Here is an 18,727-nt window from a genome sequence, read left to right as displayed (position 1 = left end):
AGTGTGCCCCACTGGCAAGCTCCCGGCTGCCGCTCTGCACTGCTCTCATACAGCGGTTACAGCTGATAACGCCGTCCCGACCCACGGCGGCGGCGCAGAAGCGTAGCGCCCACCCTCAGATTCCTCCCCAGGTTAACACTGTTAGCGCTGATAGCACCGTTAGTTTGAGAGGCAATAGAAATGCTCCCAATCTCACATTTAGCACCTTTAATTGCTGCTTTGCATTCATTTGTAGCACAGTATTTCCATGTTTGTGATACTACTGGGGATACACTTGATTTCAATGCAAGAAAACACAAACATGGTCTGAAATGCCTCATTCCCAGTGCGCCGGTTCCGTTTTAAGTAGCATACCCGGCTGTGGTTAGTGCAGTCTCTCTGGTTTACACTTTTTTCTAGGAATAGACCAAGTACAAGTACTTACATTTGGGTACTTACCTATACCGAGTACCAATATGAGTACTTAATAATACCATTACAGTTCTAACAATGAGTTTGAAAACATGTTTTATTTTCATCAGATGTTCCTCACTTTCTGACTGTAACAAATTAAATATACAACATGATGCCGTTGCTGACATTTTAACTTTCAACTTTCTGTTTTCCTGCTACAAAGAGAGCATAGTTTGCAGTGGGGATGTTAACAATTAACTGTTTGAATATTAAAAATAAAAACAAGCTGAACAAAACTCAAAGGAGTGGCTTGTCATTTAAAGGAGAATAGCTGGTCCACCTTAAAAGTCAGTTCACCTTAAGTGAGCCTGAACTGGAATTGCTGCTAACTCCAGGGTTAAATGCCTTCACTTTAATCAGCAGGTGGCTGGCAAGCAAGACCCAGAACTTGGAGAGGGTCTTTTAGGAGTTGGAGCATTTAGTATATTCACCGACAAATAAACTGTACACACACTGCACTAATACGTTCACAGCTATAACGTTACTGATAACTTCACTCATCGTCACACACTCTCTCTCTCGACCGGACACTCGCTAACGTTATGCCGGGATGACAGAGTACGACAGGCAGACACACACGCAGCTAAACTAATTGATGCGGTGGAGACTAAAGTGATAAAGTTCTATGGGAATAGTATACAAGTACATGAGCACAGTATCAGACCCGTTACTTGCAACGGTATCAGTGCATCCCTACCATTTTTCACCATAAAGATTGATATATTTGGGCATCCCAGAGGCGCTGATCGTATAATTGCAACATCCCCTGTTCAATGACATGCAAACTTTTGTATGATATGATGTTTGGTCCTCTGTTTGCTTCATATTCATTTGTCTCATATCATTACCATATGTCTTACTGCTGTCAGCTGCAGTCTCTTACATAAACCTTCTTCCTCCTCTGTGCACAGGTAGAGTCAGCCGTCTTGTTACTTTTCCTCTGTGCAGAGTGCACTTAACCTGTGGCCTTGGCCCTGAGCGCCATAATTCTGCTCCCCACGAAAGGGCCCTCCAGGCAGCACTTTAGCTTGAGTCATGCAGGAGAGATGGAGGGAGGGAGGAGAGGCTAAAGAATGTCAACCATATTAGAGGGAAGGACAGCAGGATGTAGACAGTAAGGAGGGATGGGAAGGAGGGAGGATGGTGCTGAGAATGCCAGACCTATTAGAGAGAGGATGGAGCGAGGGAGGAGAGGGCTGACAGTGTCAGGCCTAATAGAGGGACGGAGGGAGACGGAGAGCTGAAGTGAAATGGTGAAGAGAGGGAGACTGTCAGTCACTGTGAGAAGATTGTTGGCATATTTGTAAATGTAATAATGATGGCGGAGAGTACGTTTAAATCCCACATTCACTAGGAGACAAATTTGAACAAATCTGGTCAGTAATGTACTAACATCTGTAAAAGGATGTAGATGTAGATGGCTTAAAGCTGCAGTGGGTAGAATTGGAGCAAATATGATTTTAAAAAGTATTTTTTATAAAACAGTCACTATATCCTGACGTATGAGACAGGTGATCTGAAAAAAATCATGTTCCTCTGTGTCCTCCTGTGCTCCTGATGGCATCTGCAAGATTTCACAGACCGGAGGAAAACAACCAATCAGAGCTGATCTGGAGCCTGCCGTCTCTAAGCAGTTGTCAGTCACTCGCAAACTCTGATCAAACGGTCAAACTAGGCAGCGCTGATCAAATATGAATCAATATTATGTTACTGTAATGCCTATTTCTCGCCTCACATGTTTTCAGAAACGTCTTGTGGTGTACTGTTTAGCTGTAAAATAAGAACGTTTTTGACCTGGCAGCCATGTTGAGATCGGTTAAGGAAATACCAAGCACCGCCCACCAGCTGGCGCAAACAGAAAAGTCAGCTTCGCGGCTTTTAACAGCAGGTGCTGTGTGGGACTTTAAAGTTGTTCCAGGAGATGTTTGTTTGGGCGAAAAAAATACAGAAAAGAAACAGGTCGAAGAACAGCCCCCATGGCAATAATGTCCAGTTACTGGCGACAGGTTTTTATTGACGAGCACAGGTAAAAAGCATCACAGCAGCTGAGAAACAAGGATGTCAACTAAAACACAATGTTTTTCTCAGCACCAAGTGAAACAAAATGAAGTGTAGAAGAATGAGATGAATCAGAGATAATTCTAGATACATGTAAATAGAGTGCTGCAGTCCTAAAACCGGTCTAGTTCCCTCGTCTGGAATCAATGGGTTTTTTGAATGGGTTTTTAGTTAGATGCCTGAAATAAGGTCTGTGGTTAACACAAGCTGAAGAGATTTTAATGTTTTGTTCTACGCCATAAAATACATCAGTAAATATCCCACTTGTGAATTTCGAAGCTTTTACGTGTCTTAAAAAAGTCATGCAACCGTGGAATAATTTGTTTGTAGCCTAACGTTAGCTTTTTACTTCTGCCGATTGCATTTACAACATCAATGAACCAAAGAGGCTGTAAGCGGGAAATACAACTTATAATAAACTTTATTTTGCAGTTGCATTGTTTTATTCAGAAGCAACAGAAAATACAAATTTTTGATTTAAAAACAAACATGTTCCTCACAAATCATCGGCACTCATCGTCGCACAGATAATTAAAGTCTTTTCAAGTACAAACTTAAAATCCTTGACACCATTATTGCCCCCCCTTTGGTGGAATTTGCAGTGTTTTCAAAGTTTTATTCAAAGAGAGAATAAATCTAAGATAGGTGTCGTGTTATTTACATCTTTTGCCGCACACGAAGAGAATGAAAAACCTCCACAAACATTTGTTGTTTGGTGAATTTCAACTTTGATTTAGTAGAACTAATGATTTCTTGATTATTTTATCTTTTATTTTTTTAATAATAGTCACGCTGTCCCCCACTCAGTCTCTCCCTCGCTTTCATGTACACCCACACACATGCACATCCTCTGCTCGACTCCTCCAGCTCTCTTCATAAAGATCTTTACAGTTAAACTTATCATTATGACAGGTCATGTATGTACCTTTCTTCACCGACAGCTGTGACAGGGCTGTCGTGACCTCATCACTCGGTTCAGACAGCTGATGTGGCCGTTTAAACCTTTTCAAACACACACATATACACCCTCAAACACACAGTATCAGCCCTGCTGGTGCCTCAGTCAGCATCTCTTGGCTGGAGACCCGACTTGAGGTCAGGAGCTGTCACACACACTGATAGCTAGCTTAACATCTTTGGTTTCTGCACTCACACACACACACATACAGAGATTTACTGTATATAATGCATTTAGAAAAAGACTGTGTATTACAATTGTTTTTTTTAAAGAGTCGATACCTGCAAAACCTACAAATACCTTTTGATATTTGATTAAACGTCCTTCTGGCCTTTGTGACTTCTGTGAAAAGTCCTCACTTGTATTTCATATTTCTGTTATTTTATTTTTCCTTTATTGAAACAAGTAGTCTCATTGAGATTGGGATCTTTTTTTCAAGAGAGACCCGTGTACAAAGAAAATAAACATGTACCGTTTAAGCATAGACAGACCCACAGATGATTCACAGACATACATTAAACATTTTCAGTACAACCTTTTAAAATGTTCAAGTGAGATCAGAGAATGTAGCTTCATATCTTTTGGAGCTTGTTCCATTTGTATGCAGGAGTAGTATTTGAACCCACTTTTTCCAAATTCAGTGTAAACAAGAGGTACAGCGAACGTTAAAACGTCCTGTGACCTGACATTGCAAGTGCTGGATTGAAATGTAAAATGAAGTAACAGGGCAGTTTTTACTAGATCTGCAACGATTAATCAATTAGTTGTCAGCTATTGAATTGATCGCAAACTATTTTGATAACCGATTAATCGCTTTGAGTATTTTTTTAAGAAAAAAAAGTAAAAATTATCTGATTGCAGCTTCTTAAATGTGAATGTTTTCTGGTTTCTTTACTCCTCTATGACAGTAAACTGAAAGTATTTGAGTTGTGGACTAAACAAGACATTTGAGGAATGTCATCTTGGGCTTTGGGAAAGACTGATCGACATTTTATAGACCAAACAACTAATCGATTAATCGAGAAAATAATTAACAGATTAATCGACAATGAAAATAATTGTTTGTTGCAGCCCTAGTTTTTGCAGTAAAGTCTTGTAAACAAACAACATACAATGCTGCTCCCATCTGTTTGTTAAGGAGGACCATCCTACCTTTTCATATAAGATGCATATCTATTGAATATCTATTGAATCAATTATATGTGCTACTTAGACAAAGATAATTCTTAATGTCAGCTAAGAATCATCTCTTAATATGGTGTCTTCTGATGCAAAAATACAAAAAGTTGACCCAGACAAATCAAGTTACTGACGTAGGTAAGATGCACTCTGGGCTACATCTAAATGCCAACATAACATCTGTGTCCATTTGAATACTTATCATGATTTTAGAGGTCAGATTTGAAAGGTTTTGGTCTGTTGATAAGTTGGTATTTTCTGATTCGCAAGAGTTGGGAACAACAATCAGCATGTCTTGTGGTTTGATCCCCAGGTTTTTCTAACAGCAGACCCCCAGAAAACTCTGCATATATGGTTTTATATCTCTATGAAATTAGTTTCTATGGCAGGCTGTCATACTGTGCAAGTAGAAAATGGGGTTGTCAACTGCTGCTAATTGTGCTATAATTTAAGGTACTTCTTGAGTGCCACTGCACTTTCGACTTGACTCATTTGGCTCATTTGTTTGATCATGTTGTCAAAATCAGGGATGGCAAGTCATGTTTAAGTACATGTCGAGAGAGTATGATACAACAACATACCTTAGCATTATTCTTTGGTGGGCTGTACATTAACCTACGCTACATCAACATTATGCAACAAGCTACATTTGTTACTTTGCATATACATGATATCTGTCTTTCCCTCATGTACAATACATACTGACATTCAGCACTGTGAACAGTGAAGACCTTATTACAACTCTAGAAAATATCAACATGATGATGATGACATACATGTAGGACATACAGTATATGAATATACTGTATATGAAGCTATATGCATCATGACAGAAAAAACAGCTGTGATTTACACATCATACCATGGACCTTATGGTGCAGTGGATTACTTTAGTCTGTTATTCCAACTTTACTACCTGTTGGCCAAAACATGAAAAACCGCATTCTGTTAATTAGACTGATGTGGGGTGATTACACTTTGCAGGAGAGGAATTTCCTCTGGGCCAATTCGATTCACATCAAGGATAATTTACAGGATGAAGTATCAAATTAATGAAGTTAATTACTCTTTAATTTTTCTAAATCATACCTTGAGGACAAGGGAGAGCAAGACTGTGTGATACTGAAGGGGTTGCAATAAAAAATGCTTTCATTGGAATGACACATGAGCAACGTTTTTATCCAACCTTTAACATTTCCAACACAATGTTGGGTGAAGATCAAGAAAAATCTCACTTTTTCATTAGGAGCTCTTCAGTATCACGGACATCTTCGATTTCTAATTTTGTATTGTCATGTGTAGGGCTGTGTATCGTTTAAAAAATTACAATGACAGTACCAATACCAGTAACCTTAAAGTGCTAATGATACCAATAGAGTATGTTTGATACCCATCATGTGAATGAAAGCTGTGTGTGTGTGTCCCACTGGCTAGCTGTTCGTTCCCGCTGCTCCAGGCCGCTCCACTCAAATCGCAAAACGCTCACTCCAAACAAAATATGGCTGTAAGCTACAGAGTTTAATTTTTTTTTTACATTCAAAGCTACCATTGAGGTTTACGGATGCAGCTTCGAATGTCTGTCATCCTAATTTTATGACATCACCCTAAAAAAATCCTCAAACAAAATTCTCGATTTAAATAAAGTGATTAATTCGATTAAATTAGTTTTTTTATTAAATCAACTCTCTTTAATTAATATAACTCATCGGTTTAGTTTTATTGCTGTTAGACCGCCTTATTAATACAGGTGCGTCCTTTGTGTATGGCAAGTGGGAGACAAAACCGTTTGAAAGGCTAAACGCCAACAAATATGGACTGAAGCAGACTATTTCGTAAGATGAAAACATGTTGGGAATTTTGGAAATGATTACACCTTCGTTTTTCAATAACTGTTCACTTTTTAACAACGCTCTGTGGTTATTGGAAATGTTTGGATCACACAAGTCTGAAACAATCCTACACAACCGCCGTGCGCAATACACAGACACATTCTGGGCTCGCTCGGGCAAGCTTCGAACTCATGGTGTGAATGGTACCAGTTATTTGCACTGCGCTCCATCCAAAATCCTTTCACTAAAACTCCCTGCTGGCTCGCGCTCCACTCCGCTCACATGCTCTTACAAATAGTCCTTTCTTTCAAGATCTAGGCATACAATGGATCAATTGCAGGTATCGTTTGACTGGAGAAGTTTTACTGGGTTATTTCAGTTGATACCTTAAAGGTATCGAGTACCGATACCCAGCCCTAGTCATCTGTTGTCAGTCTCGCATGTGTGAAGAACTGAGAATGTGCACACCACTGCCCTTTTCAGCTGCCATACATGTCAAACTATGTTGACAATATCAAAGCTACTTTGTGGTTACAATAAATTGTACATGTTTTTGAACAAGACAAACAGCAAAAATGCATTTATATGTATTTTTCGAGGCTTTCAAGGAGCACAAAAAGAGAGAAGCAAATGGCAGCTTGCATATACAAGGCTCACATACAGTAAACACATGCCTACTTTAAATTTACATAATTGTTTGTGCAGATCTAAATAATGATTGAATATTTGATATGGTGTGAGTGGAGTTGGAGAAGAAATTTGAGTAGAGAGAGACTCCCATCATTACTCACGCATGCACACAACACACATAGTTGATGGTAGCTTGAATACCATTTGCACACAATCCAATTTGATATATATAATGTATGTTTCACAGTTTACCCACTTCCACTCCGCTCTTATTTGTTGTGTGAGCACACAAAAATAATGATGAGCAAGTTTTTATTTGTTTTCCCTCCTGTCTTTTCTGGCTCATATCCTCTCACTCCCTTCACTTGTCTTGTTACTTAATCAATCACTGATGTTTTTCTCCTTCACTCCTCTTTCCTCCTCCTCCTCCTCTCTCTTTTCTCGCCATCTTATCCTCACTCCTACTCTCTCTCATTCTGCCATCTATCCATCCATCTATTTCTCAAGTGGTAGAGTGGTTCAGGTCATTTCCATACAGTTTGCTTAATGTATGCTGATCATAATAGCCTATCGACCTACTCCTCCACATATACATCCATTTTCCTCCCCCGTTCCCCCCATCCATCCATCCATCCATCCGTCCTCTGTTCAGACCGGAGGGAACAGCAGAAAAATGAGAGGAGGGAGGAAGTGGAGGGCCACTTGATTGAGCACTGATGGTAACAGGCATCAGCGCGCAGGCTGAGAAAGCACAAATACATTTGTCTCCCACTGATTCGTAATCTATCCGTTTTTTACATGAAAATGCCTGATGTGATTGTATCGCATAGAAGTGTGATTATATGATAATTTTTTTATGTTTAATTGCAATCACAAATCCTCTGAAACTTAGTGCTTGAGTGGGCTTTCTTGTAAATGATGTAAATATAACTGATTAAATAAATTAGGTAAAAAAAAATCACTGCTACTAACTTCTTAAATGTGAATATTTGGTGGTTTTCTTCATAATAAACTAAATCTTTGGACTTTAAGATGTTGGTTGGACAAAGCATACGATTTGCAGACATTACCTCGGCCTTTGGGAAACTATTTTTTTTATATTTTATAGAATAAACAATTAAACAACGAAATCGGCAGATTAGTCTGATGTTCTGTGTCTCCTACAGAATCTACAATCAGTCACTTCAATAGTAGTTTACAGAAAACATATGTTTTCATAAGTATGACATAACTAAATTAAGAAGGCTCATTTGATCTGTGCACCAGATATACTTAAACAGTCTCAAAAAGTGGACGTAGACAAATCAAGCGCTCCTCATGTAATTTTTCAGTATTGTTTTTTCATAGAATTCAGTCACCACCAGGAGTAGGTCAAACGGTGTGTTTTTTTTAACCATAGGCCATTAGCTTTTAGCCATTGTCATTATCCAATATCATCCATTAGCTTTAAGCTATTAGCCTGCCTGCATTATTTAGCTGCTCCTCACACTGGAAATGACTGAAGCTCCTTGACAGAAAAGTCTATCATCTTCGGCAGTAATGTTACTGGTCAGCAGTACTGGGTAGACTGGAGAGATCCGTTTGATTGGCCAGGAACCATAAAGAAAATGTGATAACATTGCATTGTTCCATTAGCTTTCCATGTTGTTCAATGGATGTGGCCATTAAGCACAATTTTATTATTTTGATTTGATCAGTCCACATTTTGGTCGCTTTTACGCAGATACGAAAACGTGTGGTGTGCGTGTGCGTGTGTGCGTGTGTGCCGGCGTGCGTACGGTTACTCCCTGGAGCAGTGCAGGAAGAGCAAGAAGAGGATGTATCTTTTGCATCATGTCATTTTTTATTTGTCCTCTTTGACAAAAGGAGCTGAGACAAGCTCTTTCACCTCCACCACAACACACAGTTATCTGTCAGTTACTGCACACACACACACACAAATACACTCACGAATACACACACACTTGAAAGTGGAAGTGTGTACATTTGTAGTTTTGATCCTCTTTATAAGCTCTTTTTGTCGTGTTTGAATGAATTTGGTGAATACATTTGTTCGCCTAACGATATGACTGAATTAGCAGTCAGCTAGCAACGTTGGACTTTTCAGTCTCACAGTACGTCACCATGGTAACTTTGGATGCTCTGGCGGAGATTGTGTTTTGGCCATTGAATCCAATCATATAAAATACCTTACCTTTCTCCTTTCTGGATGAATGGTATTACTCTTCTTAGACGGGGCCATGAACTCGATATAGAAATAGAGAAGAGGCTGTTTGCAGGGACTTCTTTTGCTTCCCCTGATGATTTATTAAAAGATAGAATAAATGAAAGTAATGTTTCCAGGCAGTTCGCCCTCTCTGTTGAGAGAAAAAAATATTAAGCAGCATGCAGCTTATATTAGATGATTAGAATTATCAGTGAGCACATTTCCTCTTGCATATTGAAGAGAAAACCCACTCTAAAACACAGTCACTCCATTAAATCAGCTCTTGGCGATAATGCCTCTGTTTTTCTTTTTTTTATTCATTCTGAAGTCTGAAAGAAGAAAATGTGCAGTAGATATTAGGTTTTAGTGCCAGTTATTCAGAAGTAAGGTCTTTTCTCAAGATTCAACAATCATACAAGGAAAAAAAACATCTTAGATGAGACAGAGAGATCTGTTTCTCTCCAAACGGTGGCTGCAGTGGTTCATGTCGTGTTTTTATGTTTGGACACAGTTCTTGTTTCTTCAATCAGCAACAGATTCACTGGCGTTGCTGTATCCATCCACAGTGGTTACAGGTTGAATTTGGCTCCTGAGCATCATCATCTCCAGTGAGGCTCTTGAGATCATCCATCCATCCATTATCTGCTCTCCTGCTTATCCTGTTCAGGGTTGCAGGGGGGCAATTTATCACAGGACTGACACACAATCACATTCAGTCCTCTAGATTACCTAACCTTCATGTTCTTTGACTATGGGAGTTAACCAAAATCCAAGCAGACATGAGGAAAACTCGAATACTCTGCACAGAGCTGGTTGGCAGATTCAAACCCACAACCTTTTTGCAATGAGGAGACCAGGGCTGTCAGAAATTATTGATACACTTAAGTATCGTGATATTATGTTTTGTGATACTGTATTGGCTCTCAGAAACACGATCGATTTTTCATTAATAGTTTACATGCAAATATTTGTGGCAGACAGTGGCTCAGATGGCACAAAAAGTAGTGCTGTGATGTTGGATGTTACAGGGACTGTGATAAATGCAAGTGCAGATCCCACTGTTGCATATTTATGCATGTGTTCTTTATACTATGACAGTTTTCCTAAAACTCGATTTGTTTCAATATATCACCTTGTTTACTGTATCACAATATATTGCAATATATTGAATCGTAACCCCTGCATTATGATATGTATCATATTCTTACCGATATATTGCCGTAGAAGAGACGGTGCTAATAACAGAGGGACACTAGTTGTTTAACAAAATGATGAAGAGGGGAAACATTTTGGTACAACTAATGAAAACAAATGACAGGTCTTGCAGAGGTAAAGAAGATGAAACAGTGGAGGTTTAATTAAAGTTTTCTTGGAGCAAAGCTAGTGCAGAAGCATTAATAATCCTATTGGTTAAATAAAACAGTCAATAAGTGAAGTTGTTCTTCCCCCAAAGCACAAAATGACCACAATACATTGTGTGTGTATATGTGATGGTTTTGAGTCAATACCAATTACTTCATTGTGAGATTTCTGACTTACTTCTCATTTCCCAGCTGTAATTTAATGCTGTTTTTTTGGGCTATCCTCCAGCTTGCTCAGGATGAAGGCAGCCCAGTCCGAGGCTTCGGTGTGGTGGAGTATGAGAGCTCGGAGCAGGCGGAGGCTGTGCTGATAGAGATGGACCGAACACTGGTGGGAGGACAGGAGGTTCGTCTGTCACTCTGTACCCCCGGCACCTCAGGGAGAAGCACCCTGGCTGCACTCATCGCCGCCCAGGGTATGGTGAGTGTGATGCACGCAACATGTTTTTTGATTTTTGAAATATTTTCTCCATCGAAACGTTTCCTCAAATCTGTAAGTCCATACACTATATCATCAAAACATCGGACTTCCCAGGCTTATAAACACACAAACAAGCAGACGTTATTGCACATCCAGCATTGAGATATACATATTTCTGATATACATATACCCTCTGACTGAAATAGTCTTTGTAGCTGTGGTATCCCTCCTACACTGTACTGTGGTTGCAGAGAGACACTGACATGATAATTATAGTCCTATAGACTGATTAGGCTCCTTGACTGTCTCCTACTGCCTAAAATAAACCAAACCCACGACACAGTATGACATACAAACATTTACAGACATTCAAATACATGAAGGTGCAGCAGACTTACACACACAGGATGTAAATACAAGTGATGAAAAAGGAACGTTACTTGTTAATTTTCACGAGTACATGGATTTATATATAACATAGACTGTATATATAGATGGACGACACGTTAAAGTTAAATCTCCTCTCTTGTACAATTCCCGAGCCTCTGGCTGCACGACTACTTCACTCAGAGCAGCTGTCAATTTACTATACAAATGTTATGAATAATGTGAGCGCTAGCACTAGCTGAATCAATCTTAGCTATGCTAAGTTTGGAAATAACTGAAAGGGTGGGTTCACATTTTTTGAAGTGGGATTGTTTGTATACTCCTGCGTTCTGAGAGGCAAAATTATTATTTTTGTGAATGGGAACTGGTGGCTTTGAAGAGAGCGATATAATGGCTTCAGTTCCTTGTCGGAAAGGGCTCTCTGATGGCGAGATAAATCGGCTGAGGACGGAAGCAGCAGAAAAACGGATTTTAGACACTTAAAAAAATCAATATCAGCTTAAGTGTACGCTATATTTAGAATATTTTCACTGCTTTATCTTGCCATCAGAGAGCCCTCTTCGACAGGGATCTGAAGCTGTTATTTTGCTGTCTTCAAAGCCACCAGACTCCATTCACAAAAACAGTAATTTTACCTCGCAGAGTTGGTGGTATACCGCTGCATTGATCGGTTAGTTAGTTTGTGTTATTGTGTGACTTGAGGATCTGAACTAATGTGGCGTCCACAGCAGTACATTGCTTATCTTCTGTGCTGCTACTCCTGTCTGCTTCTACGTCAGGTTATGTGGGAAAAAAATTTTGGAAGGGCTTGGGACAATAGCATTTTGACGTTAAAACATACATACTTTGACCAAAATTTGACGTTCTGATTTGAATACATAAGGCACACTACTACTACTACTACTACTACTACTACTACTACTACTACTACTACTACTAATACTAATACTATTATAAAAACCTAAAAAAAAAAATCTTTAAATATTTTGATTAATTTTATAATTATTTGTTATCTAATATTTCTACAGATGTATTTCTTTATTGTTTTATTGTGTTTCGTTGAAAATATGTAAAACATGTTGTATTGGCCTATGTTGTTTTATTCAGTTGGTCCAAGAACGGTTAGTGTGAAAGCAGGGTCTTGTAATCAGTGTGCCATTACATTAAAAACATACATTATAATGTAGATTTAGTAGGTTTTCTTATGTGCATTAATAAGGCTTTACATGGACTCCAGAAAACTCTAATAATCCAAAGTTAATAATGGCACTCATTCACAACGTCAGTGGTAATTTGGTTGTTTTTTGCACATTGAATAGCCTATAGGCTCAAATTACAACAGTATTGCTCCGTCACATGGAAAGCCTCAATTATATCTTCACATGAACTGCAAGTTTGTGGTTCATTATGAGTTACCCATAGGCCATGGAAAACCATTACAGCTCGCTACTTTACTCCCATCTGATGATAAATATTTTAGATTACACTAATTGAGCTTATGGAGGGCAACAATTAAAAGTCAGAGTTTGTAGTCAAACTGCAACACCGTTAAGACAATTTGGACACAATGTTCTCTACCAACACGTACATTAGTCCAGTAAGGGTGCTATAATTCACTTATTCTTACATGATTTCTCTTTTAGTCTTTAAATTTGAGTAGATATTTTAAATATGTCAGACTGCTGTATTCTCTGTGATTTTATTCCCGGCTGTTGCAGAGCAAGAATTATCAGGCGCAGGTAAAAGAGGTTGTGGCCTTGAGATGGATGGGTTGAAAATTACAGGTTGAAAAGAAGAGCAGTAACGGTCGCTGAGTCTGAATTGCAACGAAGAGGATGAAAAGACATTGAGAGAAAATGTGTCTCTGAATAAATTAGCTGAGGAAGATAAGGAAGACGTGAGGAGGAAAGAGGACACTAACTCAGTGAAAGAAACGGGGCGATTGGTTGAGAAAGAAGAGGTAGAGAGAAAGAAAACGTTTACATTAGTACCCCGAGGCTCTTTTTAAGATTATTGCATATTGAATGTGAGCAGCTGGTAAAAGAAACATCAGACCTTCAGAAAGAGATCAAGACCTACTACTCCTGGCTACTGTTCTCTTCCGAGGCAACTCTCTCACGTCTCCAGTTAGTGAATGTGAGTGTGAACGCTGAGGACCAGATGGCCTCCTCCTCCCTCCTTTTTTCTCTCTCCATCCCTCTCCTTACGCGACACTTCTCGCATTCCCTTCTTCGCGGTTCCCTTACCTCCCTGGCAGGCGTGTGTGTGTGTTAGTGTGTGGGTGTGTGGCTGGATTTTGTGCCAGTAGCCAAACAGACTGATGCATGCTGACATTTTCTCCAGCAGAAAGAAAAGAAATGACAGAGCTCTCCTCCTCTTCCTCCACCTCCTCCTCTCTCTTCCCTTGAAAGACGCTGTCAGCTACGACTGGCCTTGTTCAACACCAGCACACACACCAATTTTCCCTGCTGTAACACACAAATACACATATTGTATGTGTGCACCAGACTCTCCTCTGTCTCTTGCTGACAGGCTGGAGTCAGCCCCGCTCCATCCCCGTCAGTAATGCTCTCTCTTCAGGATGTGACAGGGAGGAAACAAGGTTGACTTGAGCTGAAGTCATGCTGTAGCTCAGGGGCAGACGAGCAGGAAATATCACCATCCTGCTAATGTTGTTTTAAATAGCCGTGTCTTTGGGCCAGACAGCGAGCACTGCCGCCACACTGTCAGTGCTGAGGAGGATCTACAAGGGCTGCTCTATTCGATTTGACGCAGTCTAATTCAATAGGATTTCATTTGAGCCTGTTGAATTTAATTTCGCAGCGTAATGAGTGATTAAATTATTTGGGGATGTGCCCTACAGTATGTCTTTCGATTAAATGCAAGTCAGCAGAGATCTGTTGAGTTCCAGGAAATTCAGCTCATGTCAAATTATATATAAGCTTTGCTATTAACAGGAGAAACACACAACAACCACAACAACACCACACACAAACACACACACACACACAAGTGTGTGCTAAGAACAGAAAGTAATACAACATGCAGCTACAACAACATTGTGAGACACATTAAATGTAGGGCTGACCCAAATGCTTCAAAGCTTCGACCATTGCCATAGTAATCGACCTCCGAATCAGTATTTGAATGCTTTGTTTTTTATTCTTTTGTTTTGTTTTTATATAAGTATGTAATAATAAAGTTTAAATCCCGAAATAGCCCATGAAATAAGGAATAATCCCACAACATTAACCATATTCAACATTAATTATTATTAGTTATTCTCAGATGGATATCACTGTTTGTTGTGTGTAAAGTTGCGTGTGTTTACAGTGGTGCAGCGGGGGCACTGTCCCGGGCACTGAAATGGGGGAGATATTTGAGAATACCTTTGAATGTTTCTCACCAAAACTTTAAAGCCCAAAAAATGGTATTCGGGAAAGTAATTTAAGGAAACTGAAACTCAATTTTCTATATTTTTTACTGTTACACTCCTAATAAATAATACTTAACAATCTTTTTTTCTGAACTTAATGATGCTTTGATTGTTGTAAATGTAAATTTGGTAACAAATATTACGTTTTTTTTAGAAACACAATTGAAACCATGTTTTTAGGGGCTTCAAAATTTGATTTGCTTTTCTCTTGTCATTGGTTTGCACACGGTACACTATATAAGATTCTTGTTTGTGCCTTCCCTCGGTGTGATTTATTTTCATTCTCACCTCAGCACGATTGCAGCAGATTGCCACAACTTTCACTGAAAAATATCTCAAGGTTTTTTCCAAACATGTTGACAAGTAAAATTGGCAGAGAACTTATGAATCGGTGTCTGAAATGTCTGAAATGTGGCCTCTACTTTTTTCAAGTTTCTACTAAAACTTCCTCCACCCAATTCTTCTTCTGTCTTGTTTTTCACATCTCTTTTCCCCGTCCCTTTCCCCCTGCTGCTCCTTTTGTGTCTCTCACACAGCTCTGTCCCTTTCTCTTTTTTTCTTTTGTCTCCCAGATCGACTCCCCTCTGCTGACATTGCAGACGTATCCCGCTGATGTAAACTAGTGTAATGATTACGACAGCCATCAGGGACTCCTAATGACAAGATCAAAACACATACTGTACACCACACAGACAGTCTCACTTTTCTTTCTCTAACTTGTGTATATATGTGTGTGTGTGTTTTTTTGTTCCCCAGATTCTGAGTAATAGGAAAGGTCTGCTACCAGAACCCAACCTAGCCCAGCTGCTGACCAGTATGACCAACCCTGCTGCCCTGCAGATCCTCATGAGGCCGTACCACTCTGGGAAAAGAGGAGGTATGTGCTGCCGCATGGAGCATCATTTGGTTTTACAACTAATAGCCCATTAGTTATTATATACAGACATTATTTTAACAGTGTCTGAATTTGTAATATAATATTTTTTTTCATGATTTATTTTAGCCCACTGAATTATACAAAATGACCTTCATCAGCTAATGTCATGTAATGTACAACGCCTTGGGCTATAAGTGTGAAACGACCTTACCCTGACACACTTTATCAAGAGCTGAATGGATGGGAGTGCACTAGAGGGAAGTGTTGATAGAGATCAACTGGAGGTGTCACACGTCCCGCTGACGTTAAAGCTTCGGTCTGGAGAACAGATAAGCACCTCTACAAAGAAAATGACAGCAATGTGATTGTAAGAAAGTAATAACAAAAAGGTCCAAGCAAGAGATGGCCTTGCCCATCTGCCTCACTGTGATACAAGTCTCTCTCCACACTCACAAAATGATGATAAAACACAGGTCTACATAAACACTAAAGCAAGGACCTATAATGAATAAATAAATAGATGTTTCAAAATACAGGTCAATGTTGTCATCCGAATAAAATGTCACACAATGTTTGATTAATAAAGGTACAGTGTGTAGGATTTAGTGGCATCTAGTGGTGAGGTTACAACTAACTGAGTACCCCTCCGTTCACTCCTCCCTTTTCAAGACCGCTGTAACTTGAGCGACCGAGTGCATCAGAGTCCATCCTTACCATAATAACGGTACTTTAGGAGCAACGGAAGTCAGACAGCGGCTGGCGGTACCACGGTTTTACACTCTGCCGCTCACGTTACCACGGTTAGCGTGTTAGAGAATTACTGTGGCCTTCAGGTAACGTAAAAACATGAAAGGCTCTCTCTAGAGCCAGAGTTTGGTTTGTCCGCTCTGGGCTAATGTAGAAACATGGCGGAGCAACATGGCGGACTCTGTGAAGAGGACCCGCTCCCTACGTAGATATAAACGGCTCATACTAAGCTAATGGAAACACAACAATTCTTAGTTTCAGGTGATTATACATAAATGAAAACATAGTTATGAATATTATATTCCATTTCTGCTAATAGATCCCCCGAAATGTTACACACTGGCCCTTTAATGAATGTAGGAGAATGAGTGAAGAATCTAGAAATTTAGACAAATTGGAAACAAATGGAATCAATTGAGTGGAAACACACATTAAAGACGTAACATCTGCAAAGGAAGACTGAAAATTGCTTGAAAGCACTCGGAAAAAGCTAGTAAGTGGACCTTGATTTAAGATTTTTTCGTCAAACATAAAACATGATTAACTTTTTAATTGTTTAAAAATTTGATTCAAGACACAGTATACTGTACTTTTTAAATATCACATCTCTTAAAATGCAGGGTTTTTTTTGTTTATCATGTAATACGTTTGCAGCTGTTGCAGGTCCGTTAGTAACATGCGGCTTAAACCTTTCAACTTGAAAATAGTATATAGTATTATATCAAATTTGCATCTATACTGCACATTTTGAATAATCTGCAAGATTTTAAAGCAAATCAGCATCCTGAATTTGTTCCTTTAAATAGCCTTTCTTGGATAATAATCAAAGATCCACTGTAAGAGTGTGTCCCTCTGTTAGGCCCTTATATATACTATAATCACCTCGTCAACGGCTTCATTATTTGATGAATGGCTAATCAGGTATTAAAATGAAATCATGTGACATTAGTGGAACAAATGAGAACAGGAAGGGGAGAAGATGGGCGAGGTGGGGGAAGCTCTCTTAAAGAAGAGCACGCACAATTAGAGTCTAAAATTAGGACCCTGATTAAATGTTAAACTTTCTCTACCTAGTCGGCAGGAAGCTACCATTAGCATTGACTTTTACATTTATTATGAGGAGGCCTTGTGATTCAGAGAAGGAGCTCACACACGCATACAAAAGCCAAAGAGAGGATGTGTGTGCAAATGTACGGTGGCAATCGCCTGAAGGTGAGAGAAGCCTTGCTGATATGAATCCTGAACAGAGAAAACGTGTTTTAGTGTGTGAATGTGGGCAAACCCTCCTAGATTTTGGAAATCTATGAAGTTTTTTTCCATTTTAAAAAATATCTGTTCTGTAGTTTTTACACTGCAGCTTAAAGACAACAAGCCGTACTAGTTATAATCAATGAATGTCGGTCAATGCAAACTTACTTCTTGTTGTTGCCATGGTGATTTGATAAGCAAGAGGATTGATTTTTCTGTGTCCACTGAAAAAAAGACATTGTAACTGCTCATTTTTAACATGTGCAATTCAAATTTTTCAGCATTACATAGAAAACCACACCGGGTGTTAACACAGTTGTAACAAACAAAAAATTGGCGGTACGTCTTCTTCCTCTAGACTTGATCGCCATTAACAACAGAAGGAAACTGTTGTTTATTCATTACTTAATCCTTTTTGGAAGAAAAGGCAATTATTGGTGCACAATTTAATTACATTCCTCAGCGGACAGGTTGTTTTTATCACGGCTATGCAGCAGCTAGCTTAACACACTTCAAATAAAAGTTTAAGACAGAAGTTGGCCTTTGAGGTTTTAACTAGAAGCAGAAGTCAAACTGTGAAAACAAATTGTGTGAAAACAAATCAGAAATTGAGGATTACACCATGAACAAAAGTTGGACCAAAAAATGAATAACAATAACTGAAGCATTCACAAAAGTGTAGACTAACTTTAAAATGAGTTACATTGTACATTGTCTCTTATGCCTGAAGAAGCAAAGATCCAACATTAAATCCCTGTAGGAAATACAACACAGTAGCTAATCTAGTAAACATACGATGGTTGAATCTGAAATTCTATATTAACATACTATTTAGTACGCTGAAAGCATAGACTGTATATAAAGATGGACGACGCGTCTCCACTTCCTCCCACTGTACAAAAGTGAAGCCAAAATATCCCGACTGCCATCTTGAGAT

General features: G+C 39.2%; 1 protein-coding gene across 1 annotated transcript in view; it reads left to right on the top strand.

Moving 5' to 3' along the window:
* Positions 1-18,727, top strand: part of raver2 (ribonucleoprotein, PTB-binding 2) — a 96,326-nt gene that overhangs the window by 55,461 nt on the left and 22,138 nt on the right. Inside the window, exons 5-6 of the mRNA XM_037770344.1 lie at positions 10,904-11,095; positions 15,675-15,795. Coding sequence (XP_037626272.1) covers positions 10,904-11,095; positions 15,675-15,795 — 313 coding nt within the window. The remainder of the gene's footprint in view (positions 1-10,903; positions 11,096-15,674; positions 15,796-18,727) is intronic.

The sequence above is a fragment of the Sebastes umbrosus genome, chromosome 5, assembly GCF_015220745.1.
Source record: "Sebastes umbrosus isolate fSebUmb1 chromosome 5, fSebUmb1.pri, whole genome shotgun sequence".
NCBI classification, from domain to species: domain Eukaryota; kingdom Metazoa; phylum Chordata; class Actinopteri; order Perciformes; family Sebastidae; genus Sebastes; species Sebastes umbrosus.
The sequence above is the reverse complement of the archived record's forward strand: the minus strand, read 5'-3'. Positions and strand labels throughout refer to the sequence as shown.